The 17,678-nt window shown below is 42.8% G+C and overlaps 1 protein-coding gene across 4 annotated transcripts; it reads right to left on the bottom strand.

Moving 5' to 3' along the window:
* Positions 1-15: 15 nt before the first annotated feature.
* Positions 16-14,837, bottom strand: LOC129838590 (pendrin-like). Of its 4 annotated transcripts, none has more exons than XM_055905665.1 (21): positions 14,766-14,837; positions 12,762-12,914; positions 12,419-12,558; positions 11,990-12,100; positions 11,584-11,780; positions 11,209-11,379; positions 10,776-10,928; positions 10,325-10,407; positions 9,802-9,949; positions 8,988-9,101; positions 8,771-8,848; positions 6,616-6,711; positions 6,259-6,365; positions 5,636-5,705; positions 5,453-5,545; positions 5,244-5,339; positions 4,774-5,025; positions 1,355-1,409; positions 644-789; positions 447-530; positions 16-337 (listed from the first exon to the last, which is right to left on the bottom strand). In XM_055905665.1, exons 2-21 carry the CDS (start codon positions 12,899-12,901, stop codon positions 314-316), a joined length of 2,358 nt encoding a protein of 785 aa, XP_055761640.1. In that variant the 5' UTR covers positions 12,902-12,914; positions 14,766-14,837; the 3' UTR covers positions 16-313. The 4 variants fall into 4 exon arrangements, with proteins under 4 accessions (XP_055761640.1, XP_055761641.1, XP_055761643.1 ...); XM_055905666.1 differs by having other exon boundaries at positions 11,215-11,379; XM_055905668.1 differs by lacking the exon at positions 644-789.
* Between the last annotated feature and the right edge of the window lie 2,841 nt (positions 14,838-17,678).

Raw genomic sequence — 17,678 nt, 5'->3', positions numbered from 1 at the left:
TTGACATGCAGAGAGTTTACAATAATACAAATCAGTTTATTATTCATTGATATAATTAAGACACTTTACGGCTGTTAAAGAGAGATATCAATGATCGGCTGCCTCAAATCACCCTCTTAGTCCACTCCAAAGTCTAAAGTTACACTCAGTTGGCTAAGAGCAGCTTCCCCTGAGTTTGAGCCGTAGTCTGGGGAAAATCCATTGTCAGTGTCCCCTGATTTGAACGTGGTCCCTTATGGAAAGTAATTTATACTGGTTGATCCTCCGTTCACAGAGAACACAGATGCAGGGTCAGCTCTTCTGCGTATCTGTGTTAGTTGGAGAGTCCATGGATTGCCTATGGATGAGCAGAGAGTCTCGGATGAATAATGGACAACATTATGGCTGTCAAACATTCTGATGCGATTGACAATAAAAGAGAATGGAGTGATGAAAACAGTTCTCACTCTATGCTGGTTGTCATAGGTCTCAATCAGGTCCTCTTCCTCAGTGAAAGGCGGTGGCTCCTTGCAATCCTGCATTAGAGAAAGCTGGGCACAGACAAAGACAAGATGGCTAAGAAGGCTAGGTTAATAGTCTTTAGTCAGTTGTTTGAGCATCAATTCAAATCAGAGAATAAACCACTGATTTCCGGGTCCCTCACCCCCTCAACCATGGCATCCTGCATGCTCCCATTGGCTGTCTCCAGTTTGATGAAGAGGATGGCATCGTGGACAGAGAGAAAGAGGAGATCTCGTGTCACCTCCTCATCGAAGAAGGACAATGCTTCCATTTTCCGTACAATTTCATCTGGAGTGTTAGATGCCAGTTAGAGAGACCAATAACAACAGCAAAGAACCCAATGCAGAAGGCAGAGGCTGTCCAGTGCTGAAACAGACTGGCACAGACACCACCAGTTATCAGAATGTGAACCTCCAAGCAGGCCAACCAAACACAACCATTATTATGGTTATTATTATTATTGTTATTTTAGGGCGACAGGTAGCCTAGTGGTTAGAGCATTGGGCCAGTAACCAAAAGGTTGCAGGATGGAAACCCCGAGCTGACAAGGTAAAAATCTGCCATTCTGCCCCTGAACAAGGCAGTTAACCCACTGTTCCCCAGTAGGCTGTCATTGTAAATAAGAATTTGTTCTCAACTGACTTGCCTAGTTAAATAAAGGTAAAATATGACATGGACATTTTGATAGTACAATCTGCTTTTAGTTCATTCTAATCCGCTTGGCAGCATTGAACAGACATTTCACAGCAGAATTCTTTGTAAGAAAGTGATAGCACTGTCCCAATAACACTGTATACTATGCTCAAGACTTTAAATAGTGACATATCCTGTATTTTTTTATCCCAAACCGTACCGTCACAGCCTGCGATGTAGACATTGACTCCGATGCGTAGGAACTCTTTAATGACCTGTAGAGGAGAGAGATATTTTAAGTAGTATTCTGAGGTTGTTGAACCGGGGAGAACCCCCCTCCTCAGTGAATTTCAAAAGAATAAAAATAGAGAAACATTAACATCTCCTTTTTACATAAAACTATACTAAAAGTTTTGAGAATGACACAAATATTAATTTTCACAAAGTTTGCTGCTTCAGTGTCTTTAGATATTTTTGTCAGATGTTACTATGGAATACTGAAGTATAATTATAAGCATTTCATAAGTGTCTAAGGCTTTTATTGACAATTACATGAAGTTGATGCAAAGAGTCAATATTTGCAGTGTTGAACCTTCTTTTTCAAGACCTCTGCAATCCTCCATGGCATGCTGTCAATTAACTTCTGGGCCACATCCTGACTGATGGCAGCCCATTCTTGCATAATCAATGCTTGGAGTTTGTCAGAATTTGTAGGTTTTTGTTTGTCCACCCTCCTCTTGAGGATTGACCAGAAGTTCCCAATGGGATTAAGGTCTGGGGAGTTTCCTGGCCATGGACCCAAAATATTGATGTTTTGTTCCCCGAGCCACTTAGTTATCACTTTTGACTTATGGCAAGGTGCTCCATCATGCTGGAAAAGGCATTGTTCGTCACCAAACTGTTCATGGATAGTTGGGAGAAGTTGCTCTCGGAGGATGTGTTGGTACCATTCTTTATTCATGGCTGTGTTCTTAGGCAAAATTGTGAGTGAGCCCACTCCCTTGGCCGAGAAGCACACATGAATGGTCTCAGGATGCTTTACTGTTGGCATGACACAAGATTGATGCTAGCGCTCACCTTGTCTTCTCCGGACAAGCTTTTTTCCGGATGCCGCAAACAATCGGATAGGGGATTCATCAGAGAAAATGACTTTACCCCAGTCCTCAGCAGTCCAATCCCTGTACCTTTTGCAGAATATCAGTCTGTCCCTGATGTTTTTCCTGGAGAGAAGTGGCTTCTTTGCTGCCCTTCTTGACACCAGGCCATCGTCCAAAAGTCTTCGCCTCACTGTACGTGCAGATGCACTCACATCTATCTGCTGCCATTCCTGAGCAAGCTCTGTACTGGTGGTGCCCTGATCCCGCAGCTGAATCAACTTTAGGAGACGGTCCTGGCGCTTGCTGGACTTTCTTGGGTGCCCTGAAGCCTTCTTCACAATAATTCAACCGCTCTCCTTGAAGTTCTTGACAATCTGATAAATGGTTGATTTAGGTGCAATCTTACTGGCAGCAATATCCTTGCCTGTGAAGCCCTTTATGTGCAAAGCAATGATGACGGCACGTGTTTCCTTGCAGGTAACCATGGTTGACAGAGGAAGAACAAGGATTCCAAGCACCACCCTCTTTTTGAAGCTTCCAGTCTGTTATTCGAACTCAATCAGCATGACAGAGTGATCTCCAGCCTTGTGCTCGTCAACACTCACACCTGTGTTAACGAGAGAATCACTGACATGATGTCAGCTGGTCCTTTTGTGGCAGGGCTGAAATGCAGTGGAAATGTTTTTGGGGGATTCAGTTCATTTGCATGGCAAAGAGGGACTTTGCAATTAATTGCAATTCATCTGATCACTCTTCATAACATTCTGGAGTATATGCAAATTGCCATCATACAAACTGAGGCAGCAGACTTTGTGAAAATTAATATTTGTGTCATTCTCAAAACTTTTGGTCACGACTGTACAGTAGCATCAACAGCCAGAAGACAGCTGGACTTCAATACAAAACATTGAAGGCTCACAGTAATTATGACCATAGCCACAGGAAGTAGGGGTGCTGAGGGTGCTGCAGCACCCCCTGAAAAATCGGAATTAAAAAAAATATATAAATAAAAATGTCCAGCACCCCCACCTCCAAACTACTTCCCACGGCTATGATTATGACAACTTCTGGAGGACGTCCTCCAACCAATCAGAGCTCTTGCAGCATGAAATCAAAGGATCAGAGAGTGAATCTAGTACTGAATAAGCTTTCAGCATAAGCTTTCAGTACATAAGCTTTCCGTACATAGCATAAGCTTTCAGTACATAAGCTTATGCACTGCAGTGCATAAAATGTGGTTGATTTAAAGAGTAGTTGACTCAAAGAGAGAGAAAGACAATAGTTGAACAGTTTTGAACAAATTAATTAGTTTAAAAATTCAGGAGAAGCAAGAGAGAAAGTGATAGCAATATTTTCTTGTATTTCTTTTCACTTTCACTAAGGTAGTTAATGCAGCTAGCTAGTTTAGCCTACTCAAACACTTAGCTCAAACAGAGAGGGATGCTATGTTAGCTAGCTGGCTATATCTATCAAACACTGGAACTCTCCAAGTCAAGGTAAGCTTTTGGTTTTATAAATGTATTGCCACCGGGGCCCACCGGTGTAACTACTAAACTGCTTGCTGACTGTACACTGTACTTCATGATTGTAGCGGGTTTACTTACACATTAGTTCTAGTAGCTATGTTGACTGTGACGTTAGCTAATATGGTGACAATGATGTAGACTGTGTGTAACTGTTAGCGGTTATGATATGAAGGTTTGACTTGGAAAGTTTTTTTTGCCTGGTCACAGATAGCTGATGTGTTGTGCACTGAAGTTCACAAGTGATGGGAAAAGGTGAGAGGAGGAGAGCGCATAGATGCGAAAAATAATTATACAATGGGCAAAATTGTCATGCATTTTTATTCGACTACTATTCATTCAAAAGATTCTGTTGAAAAACGTTTCTTAAACGGAAGCAAATATAACAAAACAGGGATAAACATACCTGAATTGGTCCAAAAGGAACTAATTAGCAACTATTGGACTAATGAATACACTCTAAATCAGCGAGATGCATGCAAGAGTGTGCGATGCAGTATTGAATGTGTCATTGTCTGTCACCTTGATTACTCTCATTTCTCTCTCGACCAGTGCACCTGCATTGTAAACTGTCATTCGTAGGCTAGGTTGTAGCAACCTTATGATGGGGGTAGGGCAAATGTTAGTATCATGTAGCCTAAACGTATCGATATTACATTGAGCTGGGTGAATGGAATATGAATGGCAATCATCCAGTATGCTGTAATAGTAATATGGCCATGCTCCTAAAAAACATTTTGTCCTCCCTCATCTTAAACGTCACTGACCGCCACTGAACCATACAGAGGGTATTATTCCTTTAGTTGTGTCATTTGTGCATTGTCATGAGCTGGGGCACTGTGTATAAGCTGTGACATGATGCCTCGTCATACAGTAGATCACTAACTCAAATTATGTTAGAAAGATGACTCACTATAACACTGTAGTAAGGGATCTTTTGTCTTTGAATGAACTGTGGTCTGTAAAATCTATTCTGTAGAATATCATATGGATGGTACTAGTAGTAGAATCCGACCTACCAGTCTGAGGGACTTGACGGCCACCACGTCTAGGAAGGACACGGCTGAGAAGTCCAGTACCAGGCTGTGGATCTGGACCTTAGGTACCGACACCCTGACTGGCAGGTCCAAGGCCCAATCCACACGGACCTCCACCTCTGGCACAGGCCAATCCCCGTCCTCCAGCTGCCCGGACTCCCGCCCACTGTCCTGCTCGCTCTCGAAGCCCTTGTTGTCGACACCCAGGGAGACCTCGGATACCACCTCCCCGGTCTGGGGGAACGGAGGTTTAACCAATCAATCAATAAGTCAAATGTATTTCCACAACCTATCTTAAAATCCTAACTGGTTACCAGGTACTGTGCTCACTTTACAGAGCAAAACTAAATGAGTGCAAAGGATTGAAAGGAGACTGAAAGATGGAATTTCCCTGTTTCAAAAGATTCTGAGCTGAACAGACGAATGTTATCAATAATCAGATTGTATCGTACCTCTGTCGCCCTCAGTTTCCCTTTCTTTATGAGTTTGTGAATCTTCTTGAGGGCCTTATTCCTCTTCTTGAACACTCTGACAGAGTCAAACCCCACCTGCATGTCAAAGGTCAAATGCACAACAAACTTTCATCTTGCCTGTTTGTAGAAAGATAAGGCCTATCCACAATCTATACAATGTCAAGGGGAAATGTAATGAGCTCACTCACCGTGGCTCTCAATCGCTCTTTGAAGTAGTCAATGTTGGCAAAGTAGATGGGAGCATTGCACTTAAAAATCTTAATTCCGGGAACTTCTGCAATCTGACAGAGGAAGGTCTCATTATTGCATTTATTTCTGGCATCCATTTCTGGTATATATTAATTAGAGTTCAAACATATCAGATGTCTTACATTCTTGTAGTCTTTCATGTTCCTGTATATGTTTGTGCCGGGTATGTTTCCAAGTGTAGAGCATGCAGGACTATGGATGAGGAGGAACAAATATTTTTTATAAATAAAATATATTTTTCTTAGTGCCATCCTAATAATTTCTATTTTGTAGACAGAAAATATAAATAATGACAGTTTAAACTAGGACATATCAAGCATATGAATCCTAGAATCTCTTAGCAGTTATTTGTAATGCTTATTTGTTTTATGTTATACATCAGTGGGTTTGGGAAAGGTGATATTTCTAATGACACGAGCATAAGATTTCAAAGCCATCCCAATAGCCTTTGATTACAGAAGAGGCCTGCTCAGTGTTACTCATAGTTTCGCTGACTGACATTTGTAGACTCTTATCTACACAGCGGTGAAGAGCACGTGGTCGAACACGCGAGCCAGGAAAATCTTTTGATTTTCTGATTTAGGTTTAATGGTTTTATAATACAGGGTAAATACTGTAGTGTACACAACAATATCTACATCAAAATATGACATCTAATCTAGGCCTTCACAGAATGCATCTAGTAATGTATGTGATTGGTTCCATTGCAGTGTGTTACGTGCTGTAGGTGTTATGTGTCACTCACAACTGTGTCCGGACCACCACAGTTCCCATCTCAAACACCAGGCCAGCCAGCAGTCCCACGTCTAGTCCCAACACTACAGAAGCCAGGCAGGTCGCCAGCCAGATGAACTTGGAAAATAACAAGTTTCAGTTTTAACTTACGATGAGATCCAGCAGAGAAAGTCCTAGTACAATTGTTACGTTGAAGTGAAATACAGTGGATTGGGTGACATCAACACACTACGGCATCTTTACTGCCAGTGATTACATGTAGAGTTATTCCATGTATACCAAGTTGATCATGCTTTCATGTCATCTACTTCAGGGGATTGAAAGTGGATGGTGCTCTACACTGTTGCTGAGTGTCAGTGTTACTCACACAGTCTGCTCTGTTCTGTCTCCACAGTGTGGGCACCTCTGTCACCTGCATGAACATTCCCTTCAGGTTGGCGATGACGATGGCTGCCAGCACTGACTGTGGGACCAATACAGAGCTGGATCAGTGTGTTAGTCTACAGTAGGTATTCCCAAACTGGTATGCGCAATGCCATCTGGGTTACGTCAAATAACCTATTTCAAACAGTACATTTATATTTTCCAACAGGGCTATACATTTGGGTGAGTTTTTTTTCTCGTCTGAGTAGCCTCGTTTCACTGCCAAAAATAAAATTAAACCATTTAGTGTTCAGCGAAATAACAACACAACGTCAAATACAGGTAGCCTAGTCAAATAATTAACATCCAATTACATTAACCAAAAGGTTGCTAGATCGAATCCCCGAGCAGACAAGGTAAAAATCTGTTGTTCTGCCCCCGAACAAGGCAGTTAACCCACTGTTCCTAGGCCGTCAAGTGTAAATAAGAATTTGTTCTTAACTAATTTGCCTAGTTAAATAACGTTTTAAAAAAACAAAATAAAAAAATAATAATAAACCGTTACTCTGTCGCGGGAAATCTTCACTGTTGTGCAGACATTTAGAAACGAAACATGACAATTTGAAAAATAAGCCACTGGAAGTTTTTTGAGCGAAAATAAAGACGACTTTTGAGTATTAAGACATGTATAAAAGCAACAGATACCATTAATAAGAAGGGTCTAGAAGTGTCTTCTATGGTGAGCTACCGAGTGGCTAGGACTGGCAAACCCCATACTATTGTGGAGGACTTAATTCTTCCTGCTGCCGTGGATATGGCTGGGACAATGCTGGGGGAAAAGGCCCAAAAAACGATACAGACAATGCCTTCATCAAACAACACTGTTTCACGACACATCAGTGACACGGCAGGAGATGTTTTGAAACAATTACTGCTTTGCATACACGCCAGTGAATTATATGCGTTATATCTGGATGAGTCTAGACGAGCTTAAAGTTTTATTTTCTGACCCTAATTCTTTTCTGACCCTGACCCTTTTCACTTGTCTGACCGCTTGCTTGATGACCGCTTAATGACGAGTTTCTCACACGACCGTCCTATCTGGGTGATGTTTTTTCTCGCCTGAATGATCTGAATCTAGGACTACAGGGACTCTCCGCAACTATGTTCAATGTGTCCGGGACAAAATTGAGGCTATGATTAAGAAGTTGTAGTTCTTTTCTGTCTGCATTAACAAGGACAATAAACAGATCTTTCCATCATTTCTTTTGTGTGCAAATGAACTCAAGCTTACGGACAATGTCAAATGTGATATAGTTAAGCACCTGAGTGAGCTGGTGGTGCAATTACACAGGTACTTTCCCTAAACGGACGACACAAACAACTGGATTTGTTATCCCTTTCATGCCCTGCCTCCAGTCCGCTTACAGATATCTGAACAAGAGTGCCTCATCGAAAATGCAACAAGCGGTTCTATGAAAAATGAATTTAATCAGACGCCACTGACAGATTTCTGGATTGGGCTGCGCTCAGAGTTTCTTGCCTTGGCAAATCGCGCTGTTAAGACACTGATGCCCCTTGCAACCATGTACCTATGTGAGAGTGGATTCTCGGCCCTCACTAGCATGAAAACTAAATACAGGCACAGACTGTGTGTGGGAAATGATTTAAGACTGAGACTCTCCAATACAACCCAACATTGCAGAGTTATGTGCATCCTTTCAAGCACACCCTTCTCATGAACCTGTGGTGAGTTATTCACAATTTTTGATTCGTTAATAAGGTTTTATATGAAAGATGGTTAAATAAAGAGCAAAAGTATTGATTATTATTATGTTATTATTTGTGCCCTGCTCCTATAAGAGCTCTTTGTCACTTCCCACGAGCCGGGTTGTGACAAAAACTCACACTCATTCTTATGTTTAATAAATGTATCGTATAGGGCAGGCTTACAATGATGGCAAAAAAACAACATTTGAGAGTGCGCTGACCCTGGTGCTAGAGGGGGTACGCAGCTGGAGGTTGAATGTTTGAAGGGGTACGGAACTTTAAGACAGTTTGGGAACCACTGGTCTAGAGCAATCCCATTTCACACTCTGCATTATCATTGGATGTGGTTGATGAGTTGACCCATTATACAGCTTGGATCTCTTCCTCACCTTCTGCAGGGGTTCCAAGAGGTTCCCGAGAGCCAGGATCACAATCATTACCATCACAGCTGAGATTATACCAGCCACCTGTAAGAAAAGTACACACGTTTGTAACGGCACCCTGTTATTGTGTGTGTGTGTGTGTGTGTGTGTGTGTGTGTGTGTGTGTGTGTGTGTGTGTGTGTGTGTGTGTGTTTTTCTTGCCTATAAGTACTGTATAGTGTACCTGACTCTTGCCGCCGGTGCTCTCCTGTACAGCGGTGCGGGACAGTGCAGTGCTTGCCACAAAGCCGGAGAAGCAGCCACAGAACACATTGCTGAACCCGAACGCTATCAGCTCCTAGGACACACAGGGAGAGAGCCTGGTCAATCTACTGCAAATGATACATGGAGCATCGCACACGTTACAGCTGAGAAACCAGTGTCAATCTACAAATGTTGTTCTTGAACATACTGTACCTGTGCTCTGCAGTGATGTCATAGAGACTAGGGCCTGATTTAGAAAACATTTGCATTGGTGCTAATTTGCAACATACAAATTCGGTTTTGGTAGGGAGTGTTGAGTTACTGTAAACCCATTGAACGAAGCATTTAAGTGATACTTAACTATAAAATCCAAAACTGTGTTTTAGTGGTGTCCTGACAATGTGTGTGTTTGTGTGGAGTGACTCCAAAAAATTGATATTGGCCACAATGCTCACATTGCTTCAGAGAGACATTAGGAAGGTCATATTAAACTCTTGGTTATAGACACTCTTACATCCCAGGTAAGACTCTTGCAGTGTCAGAGAAATTCTGCTTGGGGAAAGAACTTGATTGGCAGGAAGTTTGGAATGTACCACACACACACAAGCATACACACACACACACACACACACACACACACACACACACACACACACACACACACACACACACACACACACACACACACACACACACACACACACACACACACACACACACACACACACACACACACACACACACACACACACACACACACACACACACACACACACACACACACGCATACACACCTGATTGCCATCGATGGTGTAGTCGTGTTTTGCAGCGTAGACCTTGGCCACAGAGACAGCTACTGCATAGCCCACTACCGCTGTAGAGAAGCTGGAGCCCAGAATGTTCCACAGCAGCTCTGTGTTGGGAGGCTGAGCTGGAGCAAACCTGTGGGACAAACACCTCACAAGTTACATTGGAAAACATAATATATTTTACAGTTTTGATATTGTGTTTGATTTAGGAAGTGTACAATAGCCAATTTAACTGAATTTAACTCATATTGTTGTTTAAAATAGTCTTTCAGTTATGTTTGGTATTGTTTGGGAATGTTTCTCCATGCCATTTGTTAATATTATTGTTGGAACTATTTGTTAATACTCTGACGGTAACAATACAAGCCAAGTTGGTCTGGTTTGGATAGCGCCTGCTGAATGACTTAACGAGGATGACCATAAGATTCTAAGTCTGTCAATAAAAAACTCCAGAACATCCTCTGCTTTGGGGACAGGAAACAGGAAGTGCCACAGGAAGGGCTCTCACCCCCTGGGGATGCTGTGCACAATGCTGGCACCGTAGCGAGACTCCAGCTCGATGGCGTAGGAGATCCCAGCGGCAACCACGGTCTGGGAGAGAGGGGGGTGGATTGGGGTGGAGATAGAGACAGTTGGACACAGGAGAGGTGAGACATGATGGTTTACTGTACACTTAAACATGTATCCCACATGTAACACACACATCTGGGACACAGTAGATGCGTACATACACAGTCATTTCATCTTTAGGTTATAGTTATTTTATCACAACAAATGGTGTAACTTTGTGGTGAAGTTCTAAAAACACCTCATTAATAGATAGTAGTCCATAATGTCCTCAGAATTCTCCGTAGACCCTATTACATGTTTGGATATTCTGCATTTTATAGAATCTCAAACACTGATCGTTATCATTTCACAACAGTAAAATATTGACTGTGAGCCATTCCACTTCCTACCACAATCACTTCGATGGGGATGGGGATGGGAATCTTGTGCCGGAATTTGGAGTTGACCTCTTTTACAGCCATGACGATGACAATGGTGAGCAGCCCGGCCACCAGGTCAGCTCTGTTGGTCTGTCTGATGTTGGTAAACACGTCGATGAGCGTCTAAACAGAACAATTGGTCATATTTGGTGATCTTTATGTCTGACACTATCCCTGAGATATGCATTTTGTTTAATGCAAAGTAGGCCTTAAAATGAACCTAGTTGGATAGAATGACCACTAAATCGAAAGCTCTTTCTTTGTTATTTTGTCAATAACCTGTGTTATTTGATGTAAAGAAAATTCTAGGCTGTTTTTTTCTGAATTAATTCTCCGACACTAACAGCCAATCAAAAGGAATCTAGACAGATGTCCTTCTACAGTGTGTATTAGAGTATCAGACCCTCACGTAGAGGATGGAGAAGCAGCCGCTGTGGTTGTTAGTGGGGACGGAGAGGACTATCTTCAGCTGGGAGATGAGGACGTGGAAGGCAGCGGCTGTGGTGAAGCCGCCCACCAGGGGGTCTGACAGGTAACGGACCAGGAAGCCCACCTGGAGCAGCCCCATTACCACCTGTATGGGGAGGAACACCTGGTCACCATGGAGATACAGTAGACCATATGACTTGACCAGCAAAAACTCTGGATACAAGTTAAAGGCTATCAGGGCTCAGAGTTGTTCATCAAGACCTTATATTAATATGAACAAGATGATGTCAGATCATTGTGGGATATCAATGTCTTCCTCTTTGCACTGAATCTTTAACTCAATAATTACCTGGAACAGCCCGACCAGCACAGTCATGGAGGACGCCACCATGATCCTCTGGGCCTCCATAGCCTCCACGTCCACCACAATCCCATCAGCCTCTGTTCCATTCATACCGGTGCCATTCCCAGGAAGCAGGAAGTGGTCATCGGGGGCGAGGGTCAACACGACGGAGCCCACCATTAGACAGGTGACAGGGAACGGACCTGAGGGGTGGAGAACAGGCAAGGGAGACACCTGATAAGTGCATGATGCCATGATGCCAATTGATGCCAACTTTGTAAATGCATTGTTACATATTTGACTACGTCTCTGCCTCATTCATTAAACGTCCAATCACAGGAGATGGATGAGTTCATTAGTCATTGGTCAATGGTCAGTCCAGGTGTCAGTCAGGTGGAGGGGTGGGCCCTACCTACAGAGATGTGTCTGGAGGTGCCCAGCAGGAAGTAGGTGAGGATGGGGAAGAAGGCAGAGTAGAGTCCATAGACTGGAGCCACGGACACAAGCAGGGCATAGGCCAGGCCTGAGAGACACAAGGAAATAAACCCCAGGAAATGAGCAGTGTTTGTCTTCTCACGTCTGTATGAGAATTGACGAGGGGCAACTGCAGTCTGACATGTTTACTCTGTCAAGATTGATGACTTTCAGTTTCAACAACCTGTTATTTCAAAGAGCGCTAAACAAAACTGTCTAAGCATGAAATGGTTGAAAGCAGCTTGCCATGGGTGATTACAATAGTGAGGAAAGAACGCCATTTGGTCACACTGGATAATCAAAAAGTAGCTTTTTGTGGAATCTACACATCGACTACAGTCGGTTTAGAGAAAACTGGGACGCACACCTTGTAAGCTGCACACCAGACCAGTGCTAACACCAGAGATGACATCACTGGGAAGCCACTCTCTTATTGGGTATCTGGAGAGCCAGTCAATGACAGGAAAGACTCCTTTCACAACCTTCAGGGCCTGCCTACCTGAGCAGCTGCATTGGAAAAAACACATATTTAATGTCAAACATTATTACAGTCAGCACAGATACAGACAGACATATTCACTTCTCACAGACCAAACATTATTACAGTCAGCATAGATAGAGACAGACATATTCACTTCTCACAGACCAAACATACAAAATGTTGCCTGTTTTCCTTTCAGTAAGACTATTAAAACCTTGTCCAAACTGACCCACAGGTGCGGCTGACTCTGTCCCTCAGGGTCCTCTCCTCCCGGGCCTGCCTCTTGTTGTCCTCCTCAAACATGGGGTTGGAGTAGATGGGTCTGGACACGGTGTATGGGTACAGCTTCTCTGGAGGGAAGGCATCCATAGCGCTCCGACTGCTGAGGAGACAGACATGATGGCAACCAGTGAGCACCAGTGCCTTCCCTTATGAAGTGTAAACATCTTGAGTTAGGAAGAGTTTCTGAAGATTTGTGTGACAGAGAGATATACAATGGGATAGAGCTGGTCTTTATTTTTATTTTTTACAATCTTTATTAAGAGCTGTCATTTTATTGTGAGGAACTGCAATTTTATCCGATTTTTGTCCTCTGTTATGTGAGTGATCTTAGAGTCCTATTCAATCAAACCTGGCACTTCCAGGGTATTGAGAAAGCCTGTTTGAATGTATATGCTGTTCTCACTTTTATTTCTCTCTACTTGTCACCATGTCTTTTGGGGAATGGCACACATAGCCAGCCAGTGAAACCTTTGCTTTATCTTATCAAGTGTGAATTATAATGACACAATGATTTTGTGACAATAAAAAGAAGTAGGGACCTGATATAGTGACTGCAGAAAAAACAGGTGTCAGATTTAGCTGGGGAGCTTCCTCCATGTTTTTATCTAAGAGGCCATTTGATTTGTATCTTTCCAAAACAGTCAATAGAATATAATTCATTACATGATGTCTGAGCTTATCACCAAGATTACTCTAAGGTCAAAGGTCAAAAACACAAACAGGACAGTACTATAATTTAGGCACAGTCATGTTAGGCTATAGTATCCATGATTTCTATAGTAGATTTAAAAAAAAAAATAATAATTCACACCTTGTGATGTTATTCAGGTTCTTTGAGAGGAATACTCCCTCATGGGGCGGCAGCGTAGCCTAGTGGTTAGAGCGTTGGACTAGTAACCTTGAAGGTTGCAAGTTCAAATCCCCGAGCTGACAAGGTACAAATCTGTCGTTCTGCCCCTGAACAGGCAGTTAACCCACTGTTCCTAGGCTGTCATTGAAAATAAGAATTTGTTCTTAACTGACTTGCCTAGTTAAATAAAGGTAAAAAAAATAAAAAATAAAAATACATGGTGTCATTGATTGCTCCAGAGTGTTACAATGGGACAGTTGGGCAAAGTTTTGGTCATAAGATCTCTCTCTGTGTCTTTGACCCAGTAGTACTGCTTGTTGGGTTTCAGCATCGCACCATAGCCAAGAGCATCCTTAGCTTGATCTCACCCCAAAGCTGTCACTAAGGAACAGGGTTACCAACGACATAGCGGTGCCAGGCTAAGAATACATCCAAAACACAGCCTAGCCTAGCCTAGCCTAGCCTAACTAGGGTCAAATCTGGGGAAAGCTAACCACAGTTAGGAAATGTATTTTTTAAAGCACATGTTAGTCTGCGAGTGAATAAGATACACTTTTATGACACAGGAAAACACTGGATGGCCGGGTGGCGGTGGGTCTGATATTCTACACCTAATATGACACCAGAGGCTTGAGTGAAAGATGAGTTTGTGTTCAACACAGAACAAACTCTCTCTTTCATTAACTGTATATTTACGAGTCAGTGGATCAGAGCCAGAGTTGGGGGCTTGTCACCCAATCAAAACCATTGTAATCACTTTGAATAAAAGCATCAGCTAAATGGCATATATTATTGTAATTGTTATATAAAGGCCACCACCACAGGGCTTTCAAAAGGTGCACTACAGACCAACTTAGATATCCTTCTTTGATAACCTCTAATCATTTTAATTCAGTGTTCTATTTTAGGATATTACTTTCATTATTTTCTGATTATGTCTGAAGAACTGTGTTCACAATTTGACCATGATGTTTGTCCATTTTGTTTTGCTGTTGGATGACCACACAGTTGCATAAGTATTTACAAATCCATGAGTCACAAATTACAACATATTTCTTTTTTTTTATACTTCTACAAAAGTATTGTGTCATAATCACTTACTGGATCTCCTTGGGTAGTTGTTCTATATTCCAGAATGTTGCTCCTTTTCAGAAGTGAATAGCAAAAGTACATGTCATACTCTCCTTCTCTCTCTCTCTCTCTCTCTCTCTCTCTCTCTCTCTCTTTCTTAGAGCCCCATCCCTGTGTGTGTTTGTGTTTAAGGCTTACATGAGGGTGGGGGCCGGGGGGAGTTGGGGAGCAGAGGGGTAAGGGGTATGTGTGTCTGAGTGTTACCGGTGGAGGAAGCACAAGGGAGCTATAGAATCTACAGAGCCCAACCGAAAATTCTGCCAAGGGTGGCTGTGTGTGTGTGTGTGTCTGTGTGTGTGTGTGTGTGTGTGTGTGTGTGTGTGTGTGTGTGTGTGGGGGGTGTGTGTGTGTGTGTGTGTGTGTGTGGGGGGGGGGGGGGGGGGGGGGGGGGGGGGGGGGTGTGGGTGTGTGTGTGGGTGTGTGGGTGTGTGTGCATCTATAGTTCATGTTGACCTGTGGAGGTGTAACTGATTACTGAAAGTGGGACTGAATGCACTGAACGTTATTTGACCCTGTCCTTAGCACAGAGTGTTCAGTAAGGTCCCTCACCACTACCACACTAAAACATGAAACAGTGTGTGGACTATGTTACACATACAAGTATCATCACAGTGAACTTGATGCTCTTGTCTTGATTGTTTTCATGATAAGCCTTGAGGCAGTAAAAAAGCACCTTTCAGTCTGTCATAGAAGTTACTTGCCAAACGCTATGTTTTGATATGATCAAATGGGTTTGTTTTGTGCCAAGCCCCGCTGTGTGTGTGTAAGTGTGTGTGTGTTATTTTCTGATTATGTCTGAAGAACTTTGTGCACAATTTGACCATGATGTTTTTCTATTTAGTTTTGCTGTTGGATGACCACATAGTTGCATTTTTTTTTTTTTTTTACAAATCGACATGTCACAAATGAAAACATTTAAAAAATCATTCTACTTCTACAAAAGTATTGTGTCATAATCACTTACTGGATCTCCTTGGGTAGTTGTTCTATATTCCAGAATGTTGCTCCTTTTCAGAAGTGAATAGGTTTGACCACAAACACTGCAAATGAAATATCCTCTCACAAATAGTCTAGGACCAATTATTCAATCTCTCTCTCTCGTGGCACATTTCCACTGAGGATTTACTCCAATGTTTTACCCAAATGGCTCAGACTTTTCTGTTTCCCTTTATGCGGGCTGGCACCCATGTCTCACTGGGCCATGGCTTCGGTGGACCTGCTCTGACTTGGAGCCAAAGCAATGCCCTGGGTACTTTTCAGCTGTCATTTACATAACACTGGCTAACTGAACTTGAACACCTTCTCACAAAGCAACAGTCTTGAATGATACGTATGTTGTTGATTCTGCTCGCCACAAGTCTCTAGTGTCAAACTCCTGATGGAAACACTGGTGGTACCCTGCTGTGGGGGTAAGTCTAGATGGGAAACCACCATTAGAGCCTCATCCCTGTGTGTATGTGTGTGTGTGTGTGTGTGTGTGTGTGTGTGTGTGTGTGTGTGTGTGTGTGTGTGTGTGTGTGTGTGTGTGTGTGTGTGTGTGTGTGTGTGTGTGTGTGTGTGTGTGTGTGTGTGTGTGTGTGTGTGTGTGTGTGCGTCTATAGTTCCTGTTGACCAGTGGAGGTGTGACTGATTACTGAAAGTGGGATTGAATACACTGAGCGTTACTGACCCTGTCCTTGGACAGACTGAGCAGTGCTTCTTTACTGGCTCAAGGCCTATCATGAAAACAATGTCATTCCTTCTCTAGTGTTGTAGTTGTGACGGACCTTGCTGAACATTCTGTGCTATGCCAAACGCTATGATTTGATAAGATCAAATGGTTTTGTTGTGTGCCAAGCCCTGCCAGGTTACTACAGTCAGCTAGCTATACATCTGAGACCTGACAATGTGTGTGTGTGTGTGTGTGTGTGTGTGTGTGTGTGTGTGTGTGTGTGTGTGTGTGTGTGTGTGTGTGTGTGCTCGTGTGTCCGTGTGCCTGTGTGTAGAGGGGAGGTTTAAAGATGAATTTGATTATATTTGGCTGGTTGGGTTTACCAGGCAGGTTAAGTGGATTCAATATTGAACATCATAACGTTATGACAGAGAGGTGTAGCGGTCAGGAAAGCCCAGGTCTTTTTCATTAACAGCAGCTTATCACTCTTCATTCTCCACAAGGGAGCTGTTGTGTGAGAGACTCGCTAAATCATTCCCAACCCACCCAGCATTTAGGTCTCTGATCTGGGTATAACTCCTCCTTGCAGGCCCCCAAGCACTGGAAGGTCTATGATACTCATATATTCAAACAGCATGTTTCTAGCCAAACGGCATACACAGGGGTTAGTTGTAATTATACTGCAGTATGCTTTGCAGTATGCTCTTTTGTAGCATGTACAGATACTACTGCTGTCAAATTTGTCAGTCTTGATCAACTGACCTCTGATCTTGAACTCCCTCTAGTGGATATTCAAAATACTGGTAAAAAATGTTCAGACTGAAAATAATAATTATTTAACCTTTATTTAACTAGGCAAGTCAGTGAAGAACAATTTCTTATTTACAATGATAGCCTAGGAACATTGGGTTAACTGCCTTGTTCATGGGTAGACCAACAGATTTATACCTTGTCAGCTCGGGGATTCAATCCACCAACCTTTCGGTTACTGGTCCAACGCTCTAACCACTAGGCTACCTGCAGCCATGATTAGTCTGGCTGGGGCCGCCATGCTTCACCTCACCCGGATGCTCTGAACACATGAATCAGAACACGTGAGTTATGATTGTAATGTAATATGCGGTTATCATATTGTTCAATATGTGCGTCCATGGCCTTAGGAGGCAAATGAGAATGGTTATGCATGCTTGATAAGTTATTCAACAGTCACCAAAGAGGGCCCATAAATAGTA

This window comes from Salvelinus fontinalis, chromosome 39 (assembly GCF_029448725.1).
Source record: "Salvelinus fontinalis isolate EN_2023a chromosome 39, ASM2944872v1, whole genome shotgun sequence".
In the NCBI taxonomy this organism is placed as follows: Eukaryota; Metazoa; Chordata; class Actinopteri; order Salmoniformes; family Salmonidae; genus Salvelinus; species Salvelinus fontinalis.
This window is presented reverse-complemented; position numbering and strand designations above follow the sequence as displayed.